Source organism: Calliopsis andreniformis, unplaced genomic scaffold (genome assembly GCF_051401765.1).
Source record: "Calliopsis andreniformis isolate RMS-2024a unplaced genomic scaffold, iyCalAndr_principal scaffold0022, whole genome shotgun sequence".
Taxonomy (NCBI): Eukaryota; Metazoa; Arthropoda; class Insecta; order Hymenoptera; family Andrenidae; genus Calliopsis; species Calliopsis andreniformis.
In genome coordinates this window covers 10,352,724-10,378,979 of record NW_027480432.1, presented here as the reverse complement: position 1 = coordinate 10,378,979, position 26,256 = coordinate 10,352,724, and the positions used below count along the sequence as shown (strand labels likewise).

The window sequence follows — 26,256 nt, the reverse complement described above, 5'->3', positions numbered from 1 at the left end:
AGATTAGGTGCCCCGACGACAAACACTCTCTGGCTAGATTTACATTTTATACATTTTTAAGCGGTCTTACAACATCTTACGAACTCCTTCCCGCCGCTTGATCCCGAATCGTCCTTAAACTCCTTGTCTTACCGTTGTCGCTCAATCTTAATCTTCGATTTAAATACCGATTTTCCGACAATATTTTATGCCTCGAGAAATTAACTCGTCGTCTTGCGAAAGTTAACAATTTTCGTTCCCATTTGGTGTTATGAGTAGAGGGTGTCTTTGTAACATCGTCAGAAGGCGATATCTCCATTACTTTCAATGATAAAAAAGGCCAGGAAGGTCTAAAGAACAAATTGTTTGGTTGGTGGGCTAATGCAGATTAAAAAGCATTTTTTTTTAATTAATTGAGAAGAAATTATTCTTGTGGAACAGTTTCAAATGTTTCTCTTTATATTTAATAAAGATTGATCGTCAATCGGTCACCAATCACATGAAAAAGCATCCTTTGACAGGTCTTGATATGTTACAGACGTGCTTCTTAATAATATAGGCGCTAGAAAGTTTTCATAGACATCTTTGTCTCGATACGTCACACTTTTACGAGTTAAATTGTAATAATAAAGATATATACCTCGAAATCTTTATGATAAATTTTGGGAATAAACATTTCTATGAGGAAATTAGAAACTTTTGACCAGAAGCGCTTTATTTTAAGGACATTTGCACGAGTAGGAAATTTGAGAAGAAATGAAACTTACCTCATCTAAAGGGCAGCCAGCTGATACAAGAAGCGCGTGACTATGTAATAACAACAGTCTTAGTAATTTGTTTCTAACTTCGGCTGCTGGGCTAGGCGGTGGCGGTCTAGATCTGTACACCTGGATCTTTAAAGTGGCGACTGACGTCAGTTCAGCTAGGATGTCACCTACTGTTAAGAGAGGACCATCCGCGACCTTTTCCATTGGCAAAGGTTTCCAGTTTCTTATAACAATACTTCCTCTAGCACTTGGTATCAGGTCGCTGGGATAGCCAAGTCGCACCAATGCCTCTCCCACTAAATCCTGTAGGAATAAGAAGATTACTTAATTATAGCTACAAATACTTTTCATATTAACAAAATTTTTAGATCTTGACTAATGCAATAATTGGCAATTGTAGTTACACGTTTTTATGGATTCCTGTTGATTTAATTCATAATTGTATAAATTAACCCTACTACATAAGTTCCTCCAGTCTTTTGTGATTCAATCATGGTTTTTCTTTCTTTTAACAGTTTTGGTTATGTTTAGAAGAATGTCAAACAGCTATTCTTGTATGTTTCTACTTTCTTGCTACTGTACTAAAGTTCACTAACTGAGTTAACTCTCAATTATAGATACCCAAAGACTTGATATGATGTTAATTGTAATATAGAAACAAGGTACGTCATTTATTCGCAGCTTTTAGTATAGTCTTTCATATTTAAATGAGAGCAATAATAAAAATTGTTTCATATGGAGTCTACCAGATTCCATGTCAATAGTTGAGGGTGAATGGTGGCGAGCTGCTGATAAATATTGTTTTGTATAAGATTTTCAAGAGATCAGGAGTAAACAGAAAATATGAATTACCAAATTGATTGAAAAGTAATAATAGCCCAAGTGATAAATTGGAAAAATACTTACTTGGAAGGGCATGGCCACAGGGATGATAACATAGGAGTCCGTCTCTACTTGAGGTCTCCGCCAGTTCTCCCGAGAATTGCTTACATGAGTCTCTACAATATTGTGAATTGTTTCCACTATACAATGCACTGGAAGATTCTTTCCTGTAACAAAAGATTTTTCAAATTCATTTTGCGCTTTATCCAAATAGCTTCTTTTTAACCCTTTCTTTCCCAAATTATTTGATGACTACAAAGAAATATTTATATTTCAATTAACTTCACGAAAATAATCTAATATTTCCAAAACATTGAAGTCTTTATCCCATTCGTTATTATGTCTGAACAATGTCAAATGGAGAACATGAATAAGACTTTTATTCGAATTAATATACAGCCACAATGTATGGAAAGAAAGGGTTAATACATCGTGGACTATCATGTTTAGACAAATTTCTTGTAGCAATAGATATTTACGTTTAGAGAGCATGAGACATTATATAAGAACGAATTCATTCATTAATCGATTTGTATCTTGCCACAGAGTGACTATCGTCTTTCATGACATAGGACAACTTTCAGTGCTTTTTACCAAATCTTTATTTTCCTAGAAAAAAGGATTCATAAATGCAACATGAACTTTTCAATCAGCATTGAAGCTTCTCTCAGTAAAATTGATGTCTGCAATATTACATGTAGCGCATTTCCCAAATCTGTCTAGTTCTTCGTACAGTTCGACGCACCAACGGCGGCAGAGCAACGCCACAGAAAGCAAAATACGATACAGATTTCTATCTTAAGGCCACTCGAACAATCAAGCCAGTTTCGGCTTTATACATTCAACTGACAATAGGCGCACGCTTTCACGTTTCAGGATTTGAATTCGAGGGTCCAGATGATTCGTGAGGCTGAAGATCGTTGAGAGAAGTCTAACTCCCGCGCTAAGCATATGCAGATCCACTCGTCTATCCCGAGACAATAAGAGCTGGGCGATGGCACAATAGCTACGATCCTTGTGTAACCCTGACTTAAGTCCCGGAGTCTATCCCACTCCAGGTTATAATTCCAGACTTCTGCGAAACCGAGGAAATAGAGAACGGCTGGAGGCAGCGAAAGAAGGAGAGAGAGAAAACTTGTCATTCGCCGATTACGTTCGGGGAAGAGCGATTGTACTTATTAGTCAAAAATCTCGATATCTCGCAATTAAAAGGAACACCGACATCCGACTGCAAAGCTCTCGGCAAATTGTGCGTTTTGTGTTTGCCTCGGGAATATGCCGCTGCTTATATCGTGCTCCTGTAGGTAATACTGCTACTGCTGATTTACAACTGCCTACCTGCAGATATCACGGTTCTGTCGCATCGGTCGCGTTTGAATTTTAAATCAATTTTCGCGAGGAATGATAAGGGAATTTAATTGGAAATTAAATGAACTGAAAATCTTCAAAATACTTCTCAAGTAAACTCTAAATCTTCAAAGTAGTTCCTGTCCTATGACTAGATTAGGGATTTTTATGCATTTATGGGAGATTTCAATGAGTATGTTAGAAGCACAGTCTTTGTACATAGTAGGACTTCGATTATCCGAAATACTTCAAGATTCAAACTTCAAGCACATTTTTCATACCTAGTTTATATAATTCTTCAAATCTTAGAGGTTGTTCTATGACTCAGTTTTACTACACTAAATATTCGTAGCCTTGAATAACAGAAAGTATAAATAATCAAGATTTCACTATAATATCAAGAAATCTACAAAATATTCAAATTTATGTACACTTCATAATATTTAAAGGGTGAAATAAATAATTAATTAGGTTTCGCATGACTAATTCTGTTAATGAAAATAGGAATTTCCATGGTCTTCCTATTTTTATTATACAGTAATTATTTTATTATTTATTACGAGTTCGTGATTTGATGCAAGTGACAATCCTATACAGAATTAGAGGCATTTTATGAAATCAGTTTATACATATGTGTGAGTCAGTTCTGTTTTTTAACAAAACGTAAATGGGAACAGTTGAAAAGATAACTTTAAAAAGTGAGGATCGTAGCGATTTGTTTATACAATTTTTATATAATAGCAACACTTCAATTAACTGACCCTTAGTTATTAAAACTTTCTGTTATTTAGGACTGTACATATTCAGTATAATAACTAGTAGAATACAGTAGAACATCGATTAAATTTTAGACAGTGAATTAATAACAATTTGCTGAAGAAAATAAGGCTAGCTATTAAATCTTGTGATATTTTGGATAATCGAAACCTTACTGTAATTTAAATAAATTTTATTTAATGGGAACCAAGTTTTCAACATAAATTTTCCAACAATCTACTCTTTAAGTAGATAAACTGCGAACATATGAAGGTCGTAGTCTTAGAAATGGTAATTCGATTATGAGCTTATAACCAGAACATCATATAACGGATAAAAAATTTACATCTCTGTTTTTAATAGTTGTGCAATTTCGGTAATTCTGTAATACAATTCAAATTAGAAATCCTTGACTGTATATTATGAATGATCATCGAATTGTTAGAAACAAGTAGTTATTAATATATTAATAAATATATCAATAATCTATTTTCTTTTTCCTGAGTTTAATGTTGCATCGACACCATGATCATTAGCAACTATCTTAGTTGATTTTTAAATTTTGTGGTACAGTTGGGTCTCTTTTAAATAGTGTAAAGTATTTTTGATATGTTTTTGCGATGTCAGAACCATAGTTAGGTGTAGTTTATATTTGCATCTTTGTGTTTTACATTTTTTACATTTGTAGAATAATAGATGACTTTTTGATAGTGATTGGTTACATTGTTCACAAATCAGTGGTTCCTAATTCCATTTTTTCATTCTAATGCGAAAAGAGACAATATCGATGCGAAACACTCTTCAAGGCTAGTTTATACAAAATATTCATAAACAATTAAATAACTGCATCATTTTCAAACTAACAACAGTACATTACAATAACAACGTAAATTTCCTCTAAGAAAACAATTTTATACAGAATAAGTATATCAATTATAAGGAGCAAAATTAATAATTACCGAAATCGTTAAACGTTGATCAACAATTATTATTTTACTAATACTGTCAGCAATCTGGGTCATTTACGTCTACTAAAAGATTTGTTTGATCTTTTAAGGTTTTTAAAAATCTCTGAAAATTCTATTTGCAGTTTACTTGCAATTTGTAATTTAAATGAAATACAGTTTAATTTTCCTTAAAATTATCCCACAGACCACTGTAATTTCTGCTGTTCTTCGTTCGCATATCAAAAGATTTATGCGTCGTATCATAAACTGATAGATGACGTTATCGACGTCCAGTGATGCAAGGCGCTAAGCTCCCCCGCCAAGATGACCAACAAAGGATTTACTGCTGGTGGTACGATATTAGGTATTAATGCCCTAAACTTCCATCTAATACGCCGACCGCCATAGGGTCTAGCCCCAGGTTGCATAAGACAGGTTGTACCTAGGAGGACCAGAGACTGACCAGTGGCCACCTTAATCCAGAGACGTATAGTTTTCATTAAGGTGTCCCGTCCTAGCGTCATCTCTGTGCTGGGATCAGCTGGTTTAAGGTAGGCTTTTACGCCGCAGATTTGCCCACAGAGGACCGTATTATGCGGTCTGTTTATTAACAATGTCTCTTGCTGCAGAAAGATCCCTTTTGTAATCTACTGCTGCTTTGCCAGTCGTTTCGTCAATTTCCGACATATCAAAATTAGCCTTTGAAATCTAGCGCTAGTTTACCTAAGCTGGGACTCAACATTGTTTACCTTGCCAAGCTTTTTGAACTTATTGTCGCTAATGAGAGGCATGAAATTATTTAATAGTAGGCAATTTTCACTAAAATCATATCTATGGATTAATACTGAAACTTTGTATGTCCACCTTTGGTCAAGTTGGAGAGTCTGTAATATAAAATCTGTTTTTAATACAAAATCTGAAACTTGATCAAAAGTGAACATACAACGTTTGTGCATTAAGCTACTGAGAAACGATTATAAACCGCTAAAATGACAGTGATTTATTCTGTAAATAATAAATAGCGGTTTTAAACATGGTTTTGGTCCTTTAACAATATTTTAAAGTTGATATTTGTTGCTATTTTAGCATGGATATGATATTATAATTAGCAGCACTGACAGAATTAATTTTTTGTTTCTTAATATCTTTTTGGTCAGGACAGAATTACAAATTTTTAAAAGAAGTTAAAAAATTGATTACAAAATGGATTACGATATTCTACTATATAATATAAATTGCGATGAGTTTATTCACTTTTTCTAATGTTCGGATTCCATTTAGAAACCATTTAATGCCTCTCCGTTTCATTCATGAAGTCATATTAAATAAATTGTCCACTCCAAGGACGTAATGATTATCGAGCACTTAAAGCAATGGATTATTCTTACATTTAGAGTTTTAAAAGTTAGAAATATACCAGACATAATGGGGAACTGTATAAAGTGACTACATGGAATAGAATTTTAATGTTAATTATTTGGCTAATTGAACAAAATTTTCAGCAATATATTAATAAACTAATTTTAAGTTTTAGAAAGTGAGACTTTTGCATTAAACACTATTTTATACATTATATAATTATATCGGTATTATTTGTCTATAGCTATTATATTTACACTTGCAAAGAATTTCCAAAATACATTTACTTTAAGAATAAATTTTATTTCAACGAAAATAGTTGTACTTTTTGGATATAATAAGTATTCGTGGAATATCTTATAGAAAAATAAAAATTCTTTTAATATCTCCATCTGCTTATTACATTGTTTTTAATACGAACTACTAGAAAATTTATATTACGTGTTATAAGATTCTATACATAATTACCTATTATACATGTAAATAGAATAAACAAATTTGCATGAAATAGAAATTACAAGAACAGTAGAACAATTAAAAAGTAGAATAACAATTTCAAATAGGCTATTCGGCTACAAGAAGGGGAACATGTACACAAAAATTCTAGATTTTAAAATAAAACAAATATTAAAAATAACAAAATTGAGATTGAAGTTACGATAATTAACACTTCACTTGGTATTTGAAAATTAAGATAGCCTATTAACAGATATTGATAAGCTTCTGGCAGGTAACGAGTTAATTATAAAAGTGGAACAGTGCGTTTAATTGTGAAACAAATTCGTCGAAATATTGTAAAATCGAAGAAATCGAATTAGTGCGAAGTTTCAGACAGGGATCAGTTTATGAAAAGCAGTGACCATCATAATTACTATTCAGGTCGACAGTCGTAGAACCTCATCACAGCTGAGGCGAGTGCTCTCTTGCGTCAGGAGCTATGCTAGTCACTGCTTCTTTTAAACGCTTATGTTCAACAAATAAAAGTTTGAATACAGTCCTAGATTATTCAGAAATCTGGAATCATCCCTTGAATTTTCTTCTACATATTTGGGACCCAGAATTTGAAACATGCTGCTGTCTTAACACTATTCTTTCCAGAGAGCCCAAAGTGACTAGTACAATTATTCCTTATAAATACTTTCTTCTGTAAAAATAGTACCTATACTTTTTATTCTATTAATGTTGAATAACGCTAAAGGAATACAAGGCACAGATAGAAAATAACCGAAAAGGTATTGTAAACTCGCCATGAAAGTAAGTATTAACTATTATCTAAGGGCTAAAACTGTGAAGTGCTACTATAATCTATTGCAAAACTATCTGAGACCGGTTCTGCATAACTATAAAGAAAAGCAGTATCTATTAAAAATATTTTACTGCTATTTTGCAATAAAATAACACACAAAATGTTCAAAATTATCCAGAGATGCAAAAAACTCAATTTCACATTAATTTCTATTTACTGCCTTTCTCTGTAGTTGGCTAGAGCTATCCACAGCAAGTATTGAAGCCTCCTGCCCATAAACGTCAGATATACCGCAACGTTGCATCGCTTTTTCAATTATTTTCTAAGTGTACCTTATACTATAGTATAATCGATCATTATTCCCATGAATTATGTATTTTGTCAAAGTCTTGACAGAGTTTGATACTCTGACAGAAATAGACATACGTTAGCGTCAGTGGTTCTAATGTTAACATCCAGTTCTGTTTCAAAATTTGAAATCGAATTTTTAAAAATACATTCACCCTCTTGACGAAAAATTAGCAATTTCTGCAGTGTTCATGCAACATAGTATATGAATCACCTTTAACAAACTCAATTTTTGAAAATTGTTAAAACAAAAAAGATAATTTTTTTTCAAAAAACTTTGAAAAGATAATTTAGCATCTAGATAAAACAAAGGAGTAAGTTTGACAAAGAAATTGAGCAATGGAATAAACACTTTTGATTCTGTAATTTGAAAATGTGTCGGTCATTTGACACTACTGGATTGTTAAAGGCTAATGCTTTGAAACATGGTGGAATTAAAAGTATCCCTTCTTTTGAATACCTAAATACACATAGTGAGACATTTTTATACCACCTTGAAAAATTAAAATAACTCGAAGCACCCTAATAACACTTTGTTAAATATTCTCCTGATTTTCTAAAATTCATTGCTTTAAAGACTTAATCAATGCCCTTGCCTACATATCATCGCTAGTACAAGGTTTATATGTAAGCGTTAATGAGCTTTAAGACGCGCTCCTCTTGATTTCGGTTTATCGACAGAGGGAAAAGAAAGAGGACGAAAAGTGTCAACCACTCATCCGCGAAATCTTTAATCTTTGCAACCGCAAAGACATTTCTCATTTCTGGTGCAGGCCCTATCAGCCTTCTGGTTATCTCCCCGTTTACGCCGTGAAGGAAGCACGACGGAAGCGTCAGGACGGTTCGTCTTTGACAGTTCTCGTTGTTAGATAAGATTCATCCGAACAGCAACCCTCAAAGAAGCGACACCCAGTTTCCCCTGATAGATTTCTTTCGTTTACGAAGCCTGATGTATTTCCACGATCATTAAATAATCGAGTCATTATGTTCGTTAGTGGTACATTTTTTTTTAAGGTTAAGTCACCTTCGATGCAAACATAACTCTATTAATAACTAAGAGACGTAGTATATTAATTAAAAGAAGACACAAAGTTAAAAATTAAAATTGTGAGAAATTTTTTATCTGTAAATACAAATTGATAATCCTTTGCATATTTGTTTTTGTGTCGAATTTCTCGAAAACACTTTTTCGTGTTTATAAGGAAGTTTTTGTAATTTTGATATGCGTTTTGTAGTTAGAAGATTATTTTATAGAATATATTTTGATGAAATTTAACGAAAAACGAATAGACAATTATATATGCCATTTTCCTATAAAAATTTTTCATTTTTTTACATTAATACTGATAATATTAGTTTATTTTTGTTTATAAATAAAATGATGAGTAGAAAAATACCAATAACTCTACTTACATTGATGCACATTTCGCAAAAGAATATTATTATTAACATTTTTTCACGTAATTGAAAATAAACGTGAATAAAGAATAACTGTTTTTGTGACAAATTAATACGTCGACCTGAATATATTTTATTATACTATAATACAAAAGTAGGTAATCATGAAACCTAATCACAACAAAAGACTTAAGACGTGAAAGTGTACACGTATAATTTTCCCTCCGTAATATTACATTAAATCGTCATATTATTATGTCTGAGAGTTCCCTTTAATCATACTTTGTACAGTTAACACTTAACGAGGGCGTCGCTCGATAAATTAACGGTCTGGTCCCTGTACCCATTGCCAAGTCGACTGTGCAGATACAAGATAAAAAGTTGGAACATATTTTTCGACACCCCGTGATCACCCTCGCTGGTGGCACAGTGATAATGGGTCCTCTAGGTGCTGGCGGGATCGCGCGAAGAATGAAACGAAAAAATCTTTATTGAATACTTCGCTCTGCGACTTCAATGCTTGTTCTTCTGATTATTGCGAGCAATGTTAGATCATAATTCTATAAATTGTTCGAAGAGAATACTGTAGCAACACTTTTCTGTGTTTTATCATAGAAGAAATTTTAATTAGCCATTTTACAAAGAAGTGGAGAAATATGCTTTTAGCAATGCTTGTTTATTATTTTTATTATTGTCGCGGGATGTTGAGGAAATCTTTGAAACTATATCTATTGTTAATACGTAAATTATGTAGGAATACGATGAATAAAATTTAATATTGCAACAATATTTTATATATTATCGAATAATATTGAACTTAAAGATTTTTTTACTATCATTATACTGTTTCTTGACATTTGGGTGGTGCTAGAAAAAGGAATGTTACTTGTACATATTTTTTCGTTTTATTCTGTTCTTCGTAGAAATATGAGTAATCACATAAGCTAAGTATGTAAAAATACAAACTGAATTGTTTTCGAATTTATATTTGTTAAATACTGTAAACATATCTTTCTTTAACCCACTTCAATTGATTTCATCATAAAATATTTTTATATCTAAATTAAAAATCATCCACTATTTAATTAGTCACATAGAACATAGTCGCAAAATATACAGAGCACCATTTAAAAAAACAATAATTCAATGAAGGAGAATACTCAGCTATTGTAATGAAATAGTCAAAAATTGATATACATACTGGCGTAATGAAGTGTTTAATTCACACTGTTTCATACACTCAAGTATTTATTCGAACTTTATTTTTATACTGAGTCTCCAGGATAGAATTTACAACTAATCTAACATTCGACATCCGGAAGAAGAACGCTATGCAGATAAGTCGTAGCACGGCTGAGACTTTGATCCTAAGGTTTCCCCTTCGTCTTGGTGACTCGGTAATCCAAGACGATTCCGCCTAATCTTTCAAAATCGAATCAAGTTGTGTCCCGAAGCCTCGACTAAAGAGTAAGGATATTAGAATTAGTTTATTTGTACATTCCACGTGCTTTACCATCGTGCATATTGTAAAATGCAAATTTAGTGGAACAAAAATCTGACGATTTGTATTAACCCTTCAACGACGTGCAGAAGTACTGTGGAAAAGAAAATGAAAATTATAGAATTAAAAAGCCTGTGTTTTAAGATAAATGATTTATTCGAATTTTTATAATTACTGAAAAATTATTTAGAAAAATCATCCTAAATAGAACCCTGATGTAGTGTATGCTACCAATTTGATGCAGATGTAGGAAAAATGGGAGTTTACAAGAGATTGACTGGTTAATAAATGCAATCTTCCTCCAAGATAGTAATATCAGTGAATTTCATGCAATTAGAACAGTTGATAATTTAGGTCGATATACAGGGTGGTGAAACTAAAGGGTTCCAAATTTTAGCTTTAATCCTTTTTATGAGGATTTCTTTTTCCTTTCCATGTTGTATAAAAAAATATAAAATACTAATGAAACAGTTGAAATATGGCTAGGAATTTCTGATACAGTAAGCAATTCTCTGATACGAAGATTTCGAGGGTATGGAAATGGAAAAAGGATATGTAGAGAAATTGCATTCACGGAAGGAGGAAATGATAAAGATAATCCATTGTTTTCATGCAGCAGGATAGTTGCCGAAGTTGGGAAGTTTTAACTGAACTGAGAAATTGTTTATAAGTTTGGAAATATCAATCTTCTGACTCATGTTTATTACAACATTTTATCTTCATTTAACGAGTACTGCTATCAACCCTTAAATTCTGAACTCCTTTTTTATATCATTACATAATACTTTATTTTTTTAGATGAATACTTGTGATCATTTCACATGATTTAATACAGAAAAGAAATATGCATGCAAAGATATAAAAAGTCATCAATGTAAATATTAAATACTAAATATTAAAAGGAGTTACTTGGAGTCATATGGAGTACTCTTTATTTTTGATAGATTTCAGTAATTTTTATTACCTTCTAATATTTGCTTATAATTATGGCTGACACAGCTAATATATAATTTGGTGACATGATCATGCAAAATGTGTAATTGGTTATACCTATTTCTTATTAATAAATAATATGGTTCAGATTCCATGGTGTTCTGATATTTTGTGAGACTTTTAGGTACTATACAATTTTGCAAATTAGGTAATCAGATATCTAGGTACATAATATTTTTTTATCCTATTTTTAAGGAAACTTAATCACTTTTACATTTTAATTCAATAATTTAATTCCTTATATAATATCCTGGAAAAAATAAATTACATAATCTTGAAGATATAATTAGTAAAATTTTTCTCAAATATTAAAAATATTTAATTACCAGCCCAAAGTAAATTTTTAGTGGTCCAACTGTGACAACCATTCCCTATAAATTGATCAATTAAAAGGGAAATAATAATTACAAGATAAGTATACAAACTTTTAACTTTTCAAGGATTCTACAGTTTCTCCTGTTTCCTAATAACCAGAATAATATAACAATAATTAGTCTAATATTTGAAACATAATTTGCACTACAATTGTGCTAATAATTATAAAACTGGCCTAGGTCAAAAATTGAGAAAGTTGAATCTCTCATTTACTTTGTAATGTAAATCGATGCGATATAAAAGAAGTGATAAATTCAACCGTCTGAAATTTTTTACTTGGACCGTTCTCATAATCACTGGCACAAGTATGGTTCATTATTATAACGCAAGAGGTTAAGGCAAATTATTAAAGCAGCGAAAGTACTGAATTTGTGGTGTCGAGTGTTCTGTTGATCCTGCAGCCACGTGGCGGAATTCACGGTTCCTGAGAATCGACAGTTTCCGTTCCTGGAACTTAGCCTAAGCGCGTGCACCAGAAGGAAAGTGTGGGTGGTTTCGGTATCTGAGGCTGATCCGGCGGATGCCGGCCTTTACCGATAAGCAACCAACTCTTTCGAACATTTTATCTGCTGCCCGTCCTTTCTCTTTCTCTCTCTTCCTTTCGGCTGTTTCGCTTCGATCTTTCCGCATTCCGTTTTCTAGTCCCTTATCCCAGTGAACCAAGCTACTTCGATGCAATTCAAGCAATTTTAGTGCAAAGCTGTGAGGGATGAGATGAAAACATGGAGTAGGCTACTATTTTGTAAATTATTTAATGCCTATCCATGAAACCATGACAGGTTATAATCTAGGTTCCACTATTATCTATTTATCGTAACAACGTGTACATCGACAGCTGTTTGCAGTCGTTGAAGCAACTTTTGCATTTTTCAGAAATTATAAGTATAGAAAGTACTCTCTATGGCAACCATGAGCCATTTTTCTAATTTAAATATTTCCAATATATTAAAGTAGACACTGCTATATTGTGGAATCATAAATAATCCAAGGTCTGTCTATTTCTTTTTTTAAATTATTTACCTACTAATTTTCTTTTACTCACATTAACTCTGATTCATGTACCCTAAATTGTAAGGCAGCAGGCTAATTATCCCATTTCAATAGGGTAGCAGACAGTTCAATGATGTGTGGCACTAATACTAGGGTTACCAGAGGGGTCAAAGCGATCGGTAGGATTATTTCTTGTGAACATTTTATTCTGTAAAGGAATCCTACTTTATCTTCGCTAATGCAGTATAAAATTAAAGAAATATATAACTGATCATTGTTCATGCAAATTATGAACCTATTTTGTGGAAGACCTATAATTATGGCACTTCGATATAATAGAGATATAGCTGGTCAGTAAGGTATCCAGTCATCCTAATACCATAATAGAGATTCGTCTATTATTTATTCATGTGACAATATGTATATTTAATGTTAACGTTTCACATTTTTCTTCAAGAATTTATTAAAAATTTTCTAAAAGTATATTTCAAATTATTTTTTACTTAATACACATATAATTTTGTATAACACTTATTAAATAGATAATGTAGCCGTAAAATATGTTTATGACCACCTGTACGTATATTAGTTTTGGTAGGATTAGTGTTAAAGGAGTTGTTGCCGAAATAGACTTTCTTAAGAATGTCTTGCAATTTTAGTCACATATTCATATAAGTCTCATCTATGTTTGGTTAAAATTTTAAAGAATTTCATCATCTCAAACTTGAATTATTTGCCTTCAAAGTTTCAACTTATAACATGTAATCCCTACGTTAAGACTTCGCTGAGCTAACATTTTTAGCTCTATCTCGAACAAAAAACTAGTGTATGGTGCAGAACACCCATAAAAATTTAATAAAAAAAGAAACACGACAGTTTATCATTTAATTAGTAATTTACAACAATGTGAAGTTCGCAAAATGTATATCATAATGTATAATTTTGTGACATTTCGAAGAATTTTCAAAAATGGTGCCATAGCAACGTTACCATATCTTTTCTTGTCCATGTCAATGTTTCTGTGTAGGTGTAGAGGATAATCACGCGTGTATGTGTAAAGGGCAAGCAAAAGGTGCATACACTATAGACACATCGAAAAGTTTTGTGTCTTGAATAATGAAGCCATGTGTAATTAACTTTTTAATAGGATTGTGTGGAAACAAGTACCTAAAGGATACCAGCGTTTTCATCTACACTAACTCTTTCCAGTTTATCCCTCTAGACATACTTTCCGATGATCATCAGTTAAAAAGACCCTTTACAAAGTTTACAACGTCAAGTTTTAAAAGTTTGTTTCGCATCGGGCGTGCTTCAGTTGCGTGCAAGGAAAGGCTGTGTCCATGAGCTTGCGTGCGATTTAAGCTCTACCGCACCGCTAAGCTTGCGTTGGGGCGAAAGCACCAGATAAGACGTAATGAGATAACCTCACAGCTAGTGTAGCTTATAAGATCACCAGCCACGCGACGAAACCTTCTAAATCTAAGTGTTAGCTGATTCTTAGAGACGGGCACACGCATCGTGCTGCAAAACAGATCTCAATATTGTCTTCGAAAGGCGAGCAGAACCGATCCACTTCGCTGGAAACAACAAATCAATTGCACTGACATAAGTGCTTTCGTATTCTGCTTTACGTGGCTGTTCAAATACGCGAGTGCAATTTTTTCAGAGATTTTTCACCTTTTGCATTCGCATGTCTGAACTGGGTTGCCATGGACTAAATTTGCTCCTGATTGCGAAAGTTTAATGAAGTTGCAAAAGTAGACGTTTTATGGGATGAGACAAATGTTCCAATACCTGAGCACTTACAATATTGAATGTCCCAATAAGTGAACGAGTGAACAACCTAAAAATGTGACATAATCGGCTACTGAGACGTTTACTTTACACTCGAGTCCAAAAGTATGAGGACTCCTATCACTTTGAATGAACTTGTGTTTTATAATATAAAGTACCAATATTGTCGCTTGTTGTGCAAACTCCGAATGTACATTTAATGTATCCTAGTTGCATCGATATAAATTATTTAATTATTTAAATCTTCAGAACTATTCATGGGATATGTCTTTGTTGTACAGTGCTTCTTCGATATAGACTCACTGTTCACTGGCGAGATTATTGTGTGAGTCGCTTTTTTTATGTCAACTGATGCTCAGATATCCCATTTTGGTTTTATAAAAAATTATAATAACCAATGCAAATAAAACTCTTTTTCTCTAATTTAAAATTATAGAGAACGTAAAAACGGGGCTGTAACGAGAGATTACTGTATTTCCTTTTGAAATTCCTATGTTTAAAAAAATTAAAATGTTTTATGTTTTCCTATGTCATATTATAGTAACAAGTGTCTATATGAAAAATAAATTTGGTATCTTTTTTATTTCAGATAAGTCGTATTACAGAAATCAGCAAATCCCATTTTTCCACATGACCTACATGAAACGTCATCTGCGTTTTGTTTGAAAACAGATTTGGCAACATTCTTTTCTCTGTGTAATGTCAAAGTGTACATATTTTCAATAGGAAACAGAAATTTCATTGCAATAAATACATTGATCTCTGTTTTTAGGTTTCTAAAATGATATAGGTAATTCCTTTACTGTTTCAGAGCTGGATATTCTTGGACCATGGAAGGAAGTCTCTTATTTGCCATTTATTAGTGATAGTAGTTTGATTAAGCTTCATATAATGTTTCATGAAGTGTTCAGGTATGCAACCAATGTTGCATATAAACAACTCCATCAAAAAGAAAATATATTAATTGTTCAGTTTTTGAGAGCTAAAAATATAATATTGCGTGTATGCAACATTCATCATGGAAGGATTAAGGAAAGCACTCTCTTCGATAAGCTTTGTAAAAAAAAGATGGAGGTAACGAAAATGGGAACACGTAGAAATGTACAAAAAACAAATGAGTAACAAAAATAAGTAGGACTACAGAAAAAGTTGAACACTCCTTTTAGCCTTGCGATTTACAATTAAAGGCTGGAAATGAAAAATTCTGACGGTGCCAGAATTAAAGTTGTGTAGAAAACAATTTATTGACACTGGCCTTCGTATACACACCTTTCTTAAAAAAAAAAGAAGGCACTTACAGCCTTTTTTTATTTCCCCTTTTCAATTAGCAAAAACACTGAGCCTATAAAATTCACGTTTCTGTGATCGATTCATAAATTAGTAACTTATTACCATTTCATCAGAAGCGAAAATAACTTAACAGAATAATTCCATAAAATATGGACAAGAGCACTGAGCCTATATCGACAAAACCTCTGTACTAATTACCATTTTGAGGGAGTCTCTAAATCATCATTTAAAAAATGTTTTAAATAAATTATTTTTCTTATTTTAAAAATTTTCAAAAAATTATTTATTGTTACTTATACCTTATAGATTACTATGGAACGTGTGCTCGCAAGATATCCCATTAAAACAAAGGTGAATGTCGCCTTTCGACCGAAGGTACAGATGGGCTCAGCAAAGCCCACCTAGGTTCCCTATATAACACCTCGACACTTGGTCTTTCTAGGGTTAATAAATCCCGCGAACACCAATCCTTCCATTTTTCTACGCATGGAGGACTAGATCCGATCTTCAGGAAACGCGTTCCAACCGATAGTCAAGATCGTTCTCTGGAAGTATGCATTGCTGCTGAATGGAAGCAAGGGTGAAAACTTGCCTAAGACGCTTAGAGGGTAAGCTCTTATACAAGACGGAGAATACGAGAAGGGCGTCGTTCTCTCGTACCTAGCTTTCTCTTCCCTGTATCCGTTTTATACACACATGTACACACACGCAGGCGTAGGTCTCTATACGTGTGCACGCATATAAACACACGTCGTAACTGGAGGGGTTTGTTTTCTAGCGCTTCCTCGCTGCCGTGCGCGGAGGCATCTGACGTTTGTGTGCACGCACTGTGCCCCAAAGATTAAAATTAGTTCGGTAAACTGCGCCGAACGAGGGAAAAGGAACGAAGCTTCGTAAGATACCAGAACGACGGGGTGGGAGGAGGCACCCGAAGAGGGAGAACGTCTCGTAAATTTCTCAACTAAGGAGCTTAATTTGGATTTTCGGTAACGAGTTATTGTAAGCGCCAACTCATTGGGGGATGATTTAGATGGCACCAAGGACAGGTTCTGGTCGTCTATTACCGCCAAGCGATGGACGGATTATTCGGTGGATCCTGAAAAGTAATATCGGGAAACTTCTTATCGGTGCTAACCTGTCACTTTGCAAGAGTCGACGACTGTCTCTGGCTGAAGGGTACGTTGCATTGACAGTTGAATTGTTGTTTGGACGTGACCGTTTGGGGACGAATAATCGTCACCAGTTATGTGATAAAGTCTTATAGATTTTAGAAAAGTACTGCAGTATTTGAGAAATCTCGAGGTTTTGGTCTTAATGCTAACTTTATATTTCGCCATTGGATATTGTAAATTACATGTACAGGAGCTAAAAGTAATTACGTGATTTTAAAAATCAATTTCATTACTTTGGTCCCAATATTACGTTTATATTTGATCAATTTGGGTATCATAAGTAATATATACAGGTTGGACTAAAAGCATCTAAGTGATTTCAAAAGTCAATTCCAGTAGTACTCTTTTTCGAAACTTCCTAGACTAATTCTTTTCAGATCGTAAAACTACAAGCCTAGGAGGCTTATAATAAAAGGTTTACCAACAACAGTAGCATCGTTATGACAATTTTTTGGGGGATAACTAATTTTGAAGCGAACCCAAATTGAATTTTCAGCACCGTTTCCAGATTTGACAACACCTGACTTCTTCTTATGGGGTTATTTGGAAGGAATGGTGCACTGAAACAATCCCCAAATCCTTTAAGTGTCGCAAGATAACATCCGAGCTGAAATGTGAGCTTTATCGCGACACTCTCAGAGTTGTTATGAAAAATATCCTACATGAAGCAGAATTATGTGAAACTGAAAATGGAAGACATTCACGAGGTGTTATTTTCCACAGTTAATATAAAAGCAAATCTTCATTTGTATAAAATATTCTCCAATTAAAATTTGGGAAAATTCATATAAGTATAATAATTCATTTATTTTCTTCCCACACAATGTTTATTTTCAATATATTTTTGTAATATTATTTCCAGTTGATTTGGGATCCCTCCCCGGAGAAATAAATCATTATTAGTACTTATTTTGGCTGATAAATGGAAGTTTAAGCCTCTTAAATCTTTTATAAAATGTTATTCATTTAAAGTTGCAAAAATTGCAGTTTTGAATTTTTGTAAGTGACTGTCAATGAATTATTTTTTTGATAAAAGAGGGAAAGCTTTAATATCAAAAATTTGATACATATAATTGTAATATCGTTTATACTGTATTTTTAGTTGAGTCAAACTTCTTTCTATACCGATATTTTTCGCTCAATTAATGACCATTAGTTTTACGATTATCCACTAGATCCCAATTCTACAACTTCGACTAACTACTAACAAAAGGAAAGCCCCAGATGCTCACCCACGGAAGCACTGACCGTGCCTAATGCACTCAGTTGCCCGAGGTCTGAAGCACTTCGTATAGTCAGCTCATTGCACAGGTAGAATCAATCTTGGGTATTTATACTGACATACGTTTGTAGTTGCCAACATCAAATAAGCCGACTCTGTTACGGAATCGTTAACTATTTCAATTAGTTACATACAAGGTGTTCGACAACAGGTGTCAGAAGTTTTAAGAAATGATTTCACATTCTAAAATAAGGTGCAGATCAAGAGTGACGAAATTGCATTTGAAGTTTCGCTATTAAGCTACTAATTATCGGAAATACACCTAAAATTCGCGTGAAATGTGTCTGAATCGGGACTCATTTTACTGCTGGTATGCATTAATCAGGTCACACACAGCAAGGTCACTAGAATCAGCTCCCAGTCAGACACATTACACGCAAATTTTAAGTGTTTTCTCAACATTTAATATTTAACCTTAAAATAGAAGTTTAAATACAATTTTGTCATTCTTGATTTTCTTCCTCTTTTGAGATGTGAAATCAGCTCTTGAAGTTTATAGTATATTTTCTAAAAAGAATACTTAAAATCATATACACTTTCTTAATCTATTAGTAATCACGTTTTCTTCTTTACCTAAATATGTAATTCCTTTCTTCGCCTAAAATTTGCGTGAAATGGATTCAACTTGGAGTCTACTAACATTACTATGTCTGGTTTAATGTGTACCAATTGTAGAATAAGTTTCCAAAACAGACAGATGTGTCACACATTTTAGGTATATCCTTAATAATCTATAAGTCGGAAAAAAAGTCTCAAATACAATTTCGTCATTCTTAATTTTCTCTTAGTTATACTTACTCTATACAGTCACTCCTTAAAATTTCTGACACCTGTTGTCGAACACGCTTCTAATTCTACCTGTCTAAAATATACGATTAAATAGAATTTGACTTTTCAGCGGGGTGTATCGACAAGGGTCATTCACAGGCGACTTCTCGGGAACGATAGGTGCGCTAAACAACGCGAAATGATTCACTCTGTGGCTGACAACCTGATTTAGAAACGGGATGGAGTCTTCCACGAAATCCTCAGAAGGAAGAGAGCTGATCCTTCCGGCGACCGGAGAGTCCTGCAGAATGACGTAGTAATCCCACGGGAGAGCCTCGGCCTTAGCCTTAGCTTAAGCCATAAGGGTTTGCATACACGCGCAGAAAGACCGGCACAAATCAGGATACACACACAAGGAGACGCGGCGTATACAGTGGCTTGCACGCGTCCTTAAAACACGGATATACGCGCAACACGGACGCTCCTAATCCACGAGGGTTTCAGCAAAACCTGAACCCCCATCGGCCGAGGAACACTCTGCATTTAGCTATTCCACTTGCTCGGACGATCTGAAATATTTAGGGAGATCGATGGAAGCTCCCTAAGTTCCGAACTTAAGATCAAAAGCGATCAGATACACAAAAGAACCGAGGAACGTTCTTTCCTCCATGGTTGTCTCGAGGAATATGAATGTTTAATGCACGGACAGTATAATATTTAAGGAGTGGATAACTTCAATTGCTTTGATGATGATTCAGAGCTTCGGCATTTAACAGATTCTTTTGTCCGTTTTTATGATCAAATGGAAAATTAAATTTTTGTTAAACCTTTGTAATTAGACTTTATTTTTTAGTTTTGTTAAAAAAGAAAATATGGCACAATTGGAGAATTTTGGATACTGATGGGAACGTTAGTGAACTAATAATGAGAAAACATGAACGAAAATAGTATGACCAAGTGTATATGAAAATTATATAGACAATTTTTCACATCAGTGCTGAATTATAGTGGTGTAGTAAAATTAGTTAATAAAAAACAAAATAAATTATTTTCATTATAAAACAGCATTTGAACTATAATAAAGTTATAAACAGACTAAGGATTTTGATTCATTTATGGATGAAAATATGTACAAAATTACAGAGTGCATATAATATTCAAAAACATTGAAAATATGAAAAATAGAGTGCAAATAATAGTATTTGAAAGATGAACTAAATTCTTATTTAAGGTTCATTCTTTTAACTGTGATTATGAAAATATGAAGTTGTATAGAAATCCACACTTTGGTTATTTGTAAAAGACGAGATGTTATGTAATAGTATGTTAAACAATATTTTTTGTGTTATACAGTAAGTTGTATGTTATCCATAAAGTGTCGATAAAGATTAAAGAAAGCTTAAAAGCACGGTTACGTAACATGTTGTGAGTGAGTCCAAACAGAGTAACAAGCTACTGATGGTAGAAGTATCTTTTCAACGTTTAACTCTAATATTGTAATAAGATTTAGAATATTTTGCAACCTTGTTACAATCTAAAAACATGTCTAGCCAAAAAATTTTAACAAGTTATACAGATACATTGTGCAACTAAATTAGAAATTAATTTATTATATAGCAATATTTTGTAATACATTGCAAACATTGCTCAAGAAACTTTTTAGAAAATTTATTATATCAATTCCAATGTTACCAACTTCTATTCCTATTTTATAATTAAATGGGAGAGAAATATAGCAACACTTCTAAAAAATTATAAAAATAGCAATGCGCTTACGACGAGAAAATACAATGTATGAATGCATTGCCCTATAACTACATTGAGATAAAAACTAATAAAAAATGGACGAAAGGTGGTAGAAAAACGTCTACACAATTTGACACGAAGATTTCAAATTAGGTGTCTCCAGTTTTTGCTACCCCCCTTTCTCCATCTCAAGGCAACGTGGAGAGGGTTAATTGAAACACAACAGTCTCGTCGGTTCTTTTAAACAATGAAGGCGTTTTAGACAACATTGTGCTAAGGCACGTAATCTTCGGGGGTTTCTCAGGCGGCGACGCTGTTCGTAGCGAGTCGGGGATGGCAAGAGGGGAGGGTCCAAGAAGATGCCAGCCACGAGCACAGAATCGACGATGGAAGGGTGAAGGTTGGGAAGGGTAAAAGGGGAGGGTTAAAGGGCTCCTTAGCGGAGATCTTAGGCAAATCCAGCGTGAAATCGCATCAGAACATCCCCTTGCCAAAACCACCACTTACTCGTACCATCCTTGCCTGGTGTCCGTGGTATCTGTCTAGGAAAATTCTTATTGCTGTATCCTTTTTTATCATACCCAAGGAATCTGGCTTATGCAGTACATCACTGAAAATTGCTGCCAACTTGAAAGAAATGTTTCAAGGTTTTCTATCTGAATATTGTGGCTATTATGTTGGTACAATTTTTGTGAGTTAATTAGGCTTCTATTTTAAGGAACTGCAGCAATTTAGTATTTCACATGAGTGATTCAAAATTAAGAATTCTGTCTATATTCGCTTAACATATAAAAATTAGTTTTTTCAATACAAATCGTTCTTGATGTACATACAAATGCAATAAGTTTTATAATGATTATCTGTTACACAGGCTGTCAAATGCATTCCTGTAGTGGGCTATAATAACGTTGCAAATATAATTTCAGTATATTTTCTCTCAAGTTCTTAAAATGCAATATTAGGAAGGTTAAAGCTCAGAAATAATTCATAACCTCAAAAACTAGGGTCCTGAAAAATGTTATACTGTGACATCTGTGACTCTGTGACATCTGTGACTCTCTCGAATTGAATATCCTCTTTTCCTAAGCACGTTGCTATTAATATTAAATGGAGCAATAAAAATTCCGTTTACCATCATTGTATCGGTAAATATAACATTACACATAAAAGAACAAGGTTTCAGCGCTATTTTGTGCATATAAAGCTGAGACTGTGTTTCATGTAAAATGTAACATACAGAGGTCATTCTATAAGAAATATCGATTCCATTCTAGATGAAGCTTAAGATGAGCCAGATTGATTCAAAAGAGTAGAAATTTATTTAAAAGAGGTTCAAATAATTATCTAAAAGATGCGAAATTCCCATAAAAATTAATATTCTAGATATCAGTAATTAAATATAAATAACCAAAAAATGAATTCTCTTGGAAACAAAGTAATCTTTAATGACATTAAACATATGCAGGATAAGTTAATACATAATTCTGTTTCTAACACGAAGTTTTAGGGTATCAGTGGATTAATTCATTAATCCTCATGACGACGTACAATTTTCACCTCGATTTGTAATCGTCACGTAGCCTGCAGTAAAGATGACTTTTGACGACTTGACAGCTATAACCCGACAATTACTCAAAGCTCTAACGCATTATCTCTGCCCCGCTCTCGTTCTTCCTTTTCTCCTTCGTCTTCTCGCCACGGAACCTTTGTCGAGTTCAGCTCTCTTAATCAAAACACGAAGAGAAAAGACATTAAAAGCCGCGGAGAGACTCGTATCTCGCCTCGAAATAAAGTTCTGGCCGAGGAAGGAAGATAAGGCTCCCCCTTGGCGCTACTCTCTTTCTTCCACTCTTATGGGATCGCTGTCTAAACGCGCTCTATTATTACAATACACTCACGGTGTCGCGTGTGATTTCTTCTCCCACAGAAGATTATGTCGGATCCTATGAAGCGGGAAAATGTTCCTGGCGTCAGATAAACCTTAACGGATCGAGGGTTTAATGCATGGCTTACCGCACGAAAATATCATTTCCTATGGGGCAAGTGCGCATTATTGTTTTATTTATACACTTTCATTTTTTAAGTCTTACTTCATCCTCTTGAGTAGGTTATTAAGAATCATGCTGTTTCACTAATTTCAGGAAAATCAGCTTCAAGAATGATAGTAGACCTGTCCCTGAGAGATTAATTCTTTAATCTTTATCTGTAATTTGTAATAACTTTTAATAGGTTTAGGTTATAAGCGCCCTTATACGTTTTTGTAGAGATTAAAAAACTATATCAACTAGTCTAGTTAAGACTTAGGTTTTGACTTAAATAAAGATACTAAAGTGTTGTCTCAATACAAACTCGATGGTATATTCATGTTTTCTTAAAATTGCTTTTTTTTTACTTTACCTGGATCACACATTTGAGAAGTGAAGTTCCAGGTGCTGGTACATAAAATCATTTTGATATCAACTTTCTAGTATACTTAAAGTTCTAACTAATTTCAAAGAATATCCATCGAGGCAATACTATGTTATATTTTGCAGGTGTATTATTTTGTTGTCTCGATTAAGTTCGGTGGTATACTCATCTTTCTTAGGAATTATTCTTTCACTTTACTTATTCTGCGCCTTTAAAAAAGCAAATTCAAGTTCCTACGTGATAAATAAGCTACCAACTCATTCAAAAACCTGATCTTATATCAACAAAATAAGACAGCTCCATAGAGACATGATTGTTCTAGTGAACATAGGACAATAGGACATAGTGAACATTGTATCGAGGAAAACTGGAATAAGTAAAACTGTGACCCAATTATGCATCATTTCCTATATCATTTGATTCTGTTTCATGGCACTTCTTCCCATGTCTAACCATTTTCAAGATACATACAGCTTGTCCCAGTTGCGTAAGACATTCTGTGTAGGTACTAGGTACTTATTTACAATTATTTAGTATAACTTGGTCTTTACCACTGACTGACAATTAGCTCTTACAATTCACAATAAATTCTTTCAGTAGCTTCATTTTCAGAAATTATTCTCTTACTTTCTTTTACAGTCACTTTCAATTAAATAAAGCCGCACGATGATGAAAGGACCTCAGAAAACTGCCTCCTAACAGTCTCTGTACAGACAATATTTCTTGAATTTAAATACCAATAAAACTGAAACAAATTTCATCTGCAAAGGTATCAGCGATCTCAGAAGTCGAACTCGTCTAGAATCATCCAGAGATTAACAAGATAAGCATACATTAAAAACACTTTAATCCGAAACGGTTCGCCAGCAAATCAGTTCCACATATCGAACGTAGGGTTCGGTCATCGACGTGCTGGTAAGCCGCGCTTTCGCGAGCATCGTCTTCGACGCGAGCAGGAACTCGAACTAGATCTCTGCGTGAATACATCCAGGTGAATACATAATGTGTAATCCTCGGGGTATGCGGACTCGGCGTCTTAAGCTAATCTTGTTAGGCGTTCTAAGCCTTCGGCTGACCCCGCGGACCGGGCTTTTAATCCCTTAACACGGCTACGCGCACGAAGATTTTGCATAAGAAAGAAATAGGATTGCCTTGCCCCTGTTCGAAGGTGACGAGCCATTTTCCCGTCTTCCTTTGCACGCGGGGAAGGCAGCTCCCTAGCGAGCTGACGTTCGCAACGCGGTCTGTGTTGAGCAGGCCGTGGAACGTTTCGATTTAATGTGGGTCACGGGAAAAGGGTGCGAAGGGGTCTTGCGCTTAGGGGCTCTTCGTTCTGTTCGACCTTCGTGCGTCGTTTCTGGGACGTAGGCTCTGAATACCCAAAGATGTTTGAATGTTTTTTACTGATGCGGTGCCTAACGAAACAGTTGTCAACTTGTACAGTAGGTCTGAGAAATAGGAGAATTGACAATGTGCAGGGTGTAACATAATACCTGTACCTGAGAGCTAACGTGAGCCAAGTCCTAAATTCCTAGCGTTCTAATGAAATGAAGAGGCGCTGAATACAGATGGGACTTGCTTCAGGAGTTGGGTGCACACTCGAAAACACCGAAAGAAGTTTATGTCTACAAGTCTATCTTATTGATTCGCGTTTATGAGATAAAAGACTCATTATGTTTCGTCAGATTGTAAGGTAAGTGTTTCAGTACCTAAACGCTTGAGATGTCGGATGTACTAGGAAGCGAACAACATGTAACAAATGCATGTTTCGATATTTGAATTGCGTCCCAGTAGCTAAATATGCTATTCTTTGTTTTTAATTTGGGAAACATTAGAATTTCAACTTAAAATTAAATAAAATTACCTCTAGTGTTCAACTACAGGAACAAGGTCAACTACTGGAACATTTACCATATTTGATTACTTTTGCAAGCAGACTCTGAAACTGGTCACTTGGCATTTCCAATTTCAAGGCAAGTGTACAGACGTCCTATCATTGATTCAGTTACTTTCTCAATTGTTATCTAGTGTTTTCTAAAATTGTTGAAGATTTTATTTTATTTTGTACTATAAACTTGAACATTTTCTGTATCTGTTGGGTACACAATGAAGTTTCAATATGTCTACGAGTAAAAATCCAGTGGATTTAAGTCCGAGGATCGAGCAAGTCACGCAATAGAATCTCCACCTTCAATCTAAAGTAAAACGTCTGAAGGCTCACTTTGAAATACAAGGTTGTCATTGTGAGTATCTGTAAAGGTAATCAAAAGACAACTAACAAAACACAAAATTTATTGTAGGAAATATGTTTAAATGAAATTTCTTCATTGTTTTCGGGTGTACAATAATCTCTTGAAGTGGGTCATATTATTTCTCAGATTTACTGTTACACAAAATGTTTCCAAACATGTGCAACATCTTTGAAACATAGGTTTTTGATACAAAGACAGTGAAGAAAGTTCAAGTACACATATATTCAGAAACTTTTAGTTTCTTAGTTTCTCTGTTTTTATTCTAATGTAATTGCAGTTCGGTTTAATTAAAAATGACAATCCGCAAGTAACTGAAGACCTCATAACAAAATTGACCCTTGCCAATTTTGTTTTTTCTTAGAACAGCATAAAAAAATTAATTCTTGTTCAGTTGACTGGTTTTTTTTATATAAAATATTTATCATAGTACACATATTGCGTTTTTATTGAGATAGGTTCCATTATGTTATGAATCTTATTTCTGAATATTAGAATATGTCCTGACTAAGAAACGTCATAAAATTTGCAAAGGACTGTTTTTATTATAATCTTCTCAATTAAATCCTACAACTAGATTCCAAATTGCTTCCTTCTTAAGAAATTCTCGTTTTATTAGAATAATTATCTCTTTATAATCCTTTTATATTAATTCTGT

The 26,256-nt window shown here is 33.9% G+C and overlaps 1 protein-coding gene across 1 annotated transcript in view; it reads right to left on the bottom strand.

Moving 5' to 3' along the window:
- Positions 1–26,256, bottom strand: part of Dve (SATB1_N and homeodomain domain-containing protein dve) — a 104,404-nt gene that overhangs the window by 13,758 nt on the left and 64,390 nt on the right. Inside the window, exons 3-4 of the mRNA XM_076390758.1 lie at positions 1,653–1,795; positions 747–1,049 (exon numbers count right to left, since the gene is read on the bottom strand). Of these exons, the coding sequence (XP_076246873.1) occupies positions 747–1,049; positions 1,653–1,795 (446 nt within the window). The remainder of the gene's footprint in view (positions 1–746; positions 1,050–1,652; positions 1,796–26,256) is intronic.